At 40.0% G+C, this 4,605-nt stretch overlaps 1 protein-coding gene across 1 annotated transcript in view; it reads right to left on the reverse strand.

Annotated features, from left to right (window-relative positions):
• Positions 1-4,605, reverse strand: part of COPS5 (COP9 signalosome subunit 5) — a 21,056-nt gene that overhangs the window by 1,152 nt on the left and 15,299 nt on the right. The window contains exon 7 of the mRNA XM_003797249.1: positions 2,107-2,255. Within this exon, the coding sequence (XP_003797297.1) occupies positions 2,107-2,255 (149 nt within the window). The remainder of the gene's footprint in view (positions 1-2,106; positions 2,256-4,605) is intronic.

The following is a 4,605-nucleotide window of genomic DNA, read 5'->3' on the forward strand; positions in this document are numbered from 1 at the left end:
CCTGCCACAACGCCTGGCAATTTTTTGGTTGCAGCCAACATTGTTGCTTGGCGGGCCCGGGCTGGGGATTCAAACCCGCCACCTTAGGTGTATGTGGCTGGCGCCTTAGCCGCTTGAGCCACAGGCGCAGAGCCAGTATTCAGAAGAGATGCAATTCTTATAAAGAAATCCCCAAAAGGAAAATGGTCCACTTTTGTATTACTATTTTTATCCTTCCTGCTTTTCTTCTTATATGATTGAAGATATTCCCATAGTGAAATTTTTACTTCATGAGAAACTGAGATACAGATGTATACAGAAAATGACAAATTACAGACATAAAGACAGTTGAGCAAAAACACACAATGAAGCAAGTACCAATAATGAGAACTAATGCAAATAAAAATGTAATTTTTAGCCAGGTCTAGCTTTACTTTCTGAAATCCTACAAAGAAGGGAATAAGATCATTTTTACTTAGATGATTTCCATTCCCAGGATATATTTTATCTTCCCTTCTCCTCCCTATAGACCAAAGCAGTTTATCTGAAAATTGATACCAATATCAGCTTATACAGAAGTCAACACGGTTCTATCTTCCTTTTTGTCCTCAATTATCACATTGAAATTCATATGTCTATGAAAATAAATGTTATATAGTCTATGCATCTGAAGGACCACATAATTATTTCATAACACATCTCAAGTTTCTTCCTAACAAAATCTGTGATAGTAAAATTTAGAAAACTAAATTATTGTATAAAGGATAATTTCAGAAGCACAATTTCAGAGAGATATAATCATTACTATGATGCCTTGGGATTTATCTGTTGAGATTGGGTCTTGTTCTGTTGCCCAGGCTGGAGTGCAGTATGACAATCATAGCTCACAGCAGCCTTTAACTTCTGGGTTCAAGCAATTCTCTTGTCTCAGCCTCCTGGATAGCTTATAGGCACATTGCCACTATGCTGGACTCATTTAAACTTTTATTTTTTTGTAAAGATGGGGGTCTTACAATGTTGCTCAGGCTGATCTTAAACTTGGGCTCAAGCGCTCCTCCTATCTGGGATTCTCAAAGTGCTGGGAGTACAAGTGTGAGCCACTGTCCTAGGTGCTCAATGAAAAATTGAAATCTGGCAGATTTTAAAAAATCCCAATTTAATCCCTAGAGAATAATTAGGGTGTAAGATGTCAGAACACCATTATGTGTAACAGCTTTTTAAATTTTATTATTATTATTTTTATTTTTTGAGACAGAGTCTCAAGCTGTTGTCCAGGGTAGAATGCCATGGCGTCACAGCTCACAGCAACCTCAAGCTCTTGGGCTTAAGATTCTTTTGCCTCAGCCTCCCAAGTAGTTGGTACTACAGGTGCCTACCACAATGCCCGGCTATTTTTTTGTTGCAGTTGTCATTGTTGTTTAGCAGGCCTGGGTCACATTCAAACTCACCAGCTTTGGTGTATATGGCCGGTGCATACCCACTGAGCTATGGGTGCTGCCAGCTTTTTGTTTTTTAAGATCTAGTAATGGGATTGGGCATGGTGGCTCATGCCTGTAATCCTAGCATTTTGGGAGGCTGAGGTGGGAGGATGGTTTGAAGCCAGGAGTTTGAGACCTGTCTGGGCAGCACAGGAAGACCCTGTCGCTACAAAAACAAAAAATAAGCTGGGTATGGTGACACATGCTTTAGTCCTAGGTATGCAGAAGGCTGAGATAGGATGATTGTTTGAGCCCCACAGTCTGAGTCTGCAGTGAGCTATGGTGAGGCCATCGCATTTCAGTCTGGATGACTGAGCAAGACCCTGTTTCAAAAAAACAAAACAAAAAATGTCCAATGATGGGCTGGTTTTTTCTGTTATACTTTCTAGGTGAACCTAGAAAGGGTGACTAGGAGTTCCCTAACGCTACCCAGATCTTTGATTTAAGCCTTTAATGTTTTAATCTAATGTTCCCTAAGTTTTCAAAGTTAAAACCTGCATTTGACAACTCTTAAAGGTGCCAAGAAGTTAACATTCAGGTATCATTCTAAGTTATAGCTAACTGAACCCTAAGGAATTTGAATCCTATTATTTGCCAGTAGTGAACAAAAAGTCAAGGGTAGGAATCTTACAGATCGGTCCTTTCTTACCTGTCTCTTGTAGCTTTGGCAAGTTTGTCTTCTGATTTCCGGTCATGTGTTTCTAAACCCAACATGAAACTCCCTCTTCCCAGCTGGGCCTCTGATTGCTCTAACTTTTCAGACAAATCAAAGACCTGCCCAGTGGTATAGTCTGCATTCTGTGGGGAAAATGGTATTGTGTCACTACATAATACAATTTTATTAAAAAAAATCTAAATATTTTAATGTACATTTTCTTCTACTTACAACATTTCACTTACAAAGAATTCTGCCATAAACCTGAAGGGGGCAAATTACACTTGTAAAAACTCCTTCTAAACGTTCAAGTGTAGATATTTTCTTTCTTTTTTTTGTAGTTTTTGGCCGAGGCTGGTTTTGAACCTGCCTCCTCTGGCATATGGGGCCAGCGTCCTACTCCTTTGAGCCACAGGTGCTGCCCTGATATTTTCTTTCTTTTTGAAAATTTTTTTGAGACAGAGCCTCAAGTTGTCACCGTGGGTAGAGTACTATGGCATCACAGCTCACAGCAACCTTCAACACCTGGGCTCAAGTAATTCTCCTGCCTCTACCTCCCAAGTAGCTGGGACTACAGGCACCTGCCACAATGCCCTGATGTTTTTTGGTTGGAGCCCTCATCGTTGTCATTGTTGTTTGGTGGTTCCGGGCTGGATTCAAACCCGCCAGCTCAGGTGTATGTGGCTGGTGCCTTAGCTGCTTGATCCACAGGTGCCGAGCCAGTATTTTCTTTTATATAATTTCAAGATTGAGTTTGTAGCTTTTCTCCTTGACTACTTAAATCTAACATTTGTTATTATGGAAGGCTTTGAAGTACAAAGATCTGAGCTCTGGTTCTGGCCCTGCTGCAGAATAGTTGGGAGGCCTAGGAGCTCACCTCCAGGTTGTCTTCTGAAAATCGAAGAGGGAGTTGGTAATTTCTACCTTAAGGCTATTGCAAAACTTAAATGAAGTGCTGTATACAAAGCTCTTAGGACTGTCCGTGGCACCTAGTGAAGGCTTAATAACTGTTAGCTAATTTTGTTATTGTTGAACTTTTAGAATTAGTACAGAAGACAATTTTAAAAATAACATTTGTTGGGCTGTGCTTGTGGTTTAGCGGGTAAGGCGCCAGCCCCATATCCTGGCCAAACTGCAACAAAAAAATAGCCAGGCATTGTGGCGGGTGCCTGTAGTCCCAGCTATTGGGGAGGCTGAGGCAAGAGAATCGCCTAGGCCCAAGAGTTGGAGGTTGCTGTGAGCTGTGTGACGCCACAGCACTGTACCGAGGGCTATAAAGTGAGACTCTGTCTCTGAAAAAACAAAAATAACATTTGTTTTAGCTTTTCTTGTTATAAACTTAACAGCTATTACAGAAATTTGGAAAATGTAAGGCTATAGCACGAAGACAATTAACACATCTATAATCCCTCTACTTATATATATCTAACCACAGTTGTATTTCAGAGTATTGCTATATGCTCACCTACATTTTGTAGGCTGGGAATACTATGTATGTTTTTCCTATAATATTATATACTTTTAAAAAAGAAAAATTTAGTAGTTGCATGGGTACAATTAACTGTAATATAGTTAAACAGATTTTTCTGGGTGTCATTTTTTAGGTATAGTCTAAAATACAAAAAAAATTTCACAAAGATAAAGTTATGATAATCTTCAAAGAACTCAAATTAGAACTCCCATTTGACCCTGCAATGCCACTACAAGCCATCTACCAAGGAAAAAAAAGATCATTTTATCATAAGGACATTTGTACTAGATTGTTTATTGTAGCTCAATTTACAATTGCCAAGATGTGGAAACAACGCAAATGCCCATCAGCTTAGGAATGGATTAACAAAATGTGATATATGTATACCATGGAATACTATTCAGCCATAAACAAGACGGCGACTTCACATTTTTTGTATTAACCTGGATGGAGTTGAAACACATTCTTTCTAGGAAAGTATCACAAGAATGGAAGAGCAAATATCCATGTACTCAATACTATTATGAAGCCAATAGGCAATCTAATATACACCTATAAGGGAAAAAAACCCATTTCATTTTTTGTTTTTTTTTTTGGAGACAGTCTCACTTTGTCATCCCTGGTAGAGTGCCATGGCATCATAGCTCACAGCAACCTCAAACTCGTGGGGTCATGAAATTCTCTTGCCTCAGCCTTCTGAGCAGCTGGGACTACAGGAGCCCACCACAATACCCAGCTATATTTTAGAGATGGGGTCTCACTCTGGCTCAGGCAATCCACCCACCTTGGCTTCCCAGAGTGCTAGCATTACAAGTCTGAGCCACCATGCCTGGCCAAAAAAACTCAATTCAAGTTGGGATAGGGGTAATGAGGGAGGAGCAAGAGGGAAAAAGGGGGTTTGAGGTGCTCCCACTGAATGGGCACAATGTAGAGTGTATGGCACACCTTTTGGGTATGGGACATAACTTGAGAGGGACTCTACTTAACAAATTTAAATATTGTGACTTGGTTGTACTTTCACA

This window comes from Otolemur garnettii, unplaced genomic scaffold, assembly GCF_000181295.1.
Source record: "Otolemur garnettii isolate 467f Iridium unplaced genomic scaffold, OtoGar3 scaffold00113, whole genome shotgun sequence".
In the NCBI taxonomy this organism is placed as follows: Eukaryota; Metazoa; Chordata; class Mammalia; order Primates; family Galagidae; genus Otolemur; species Otolemur garnettii.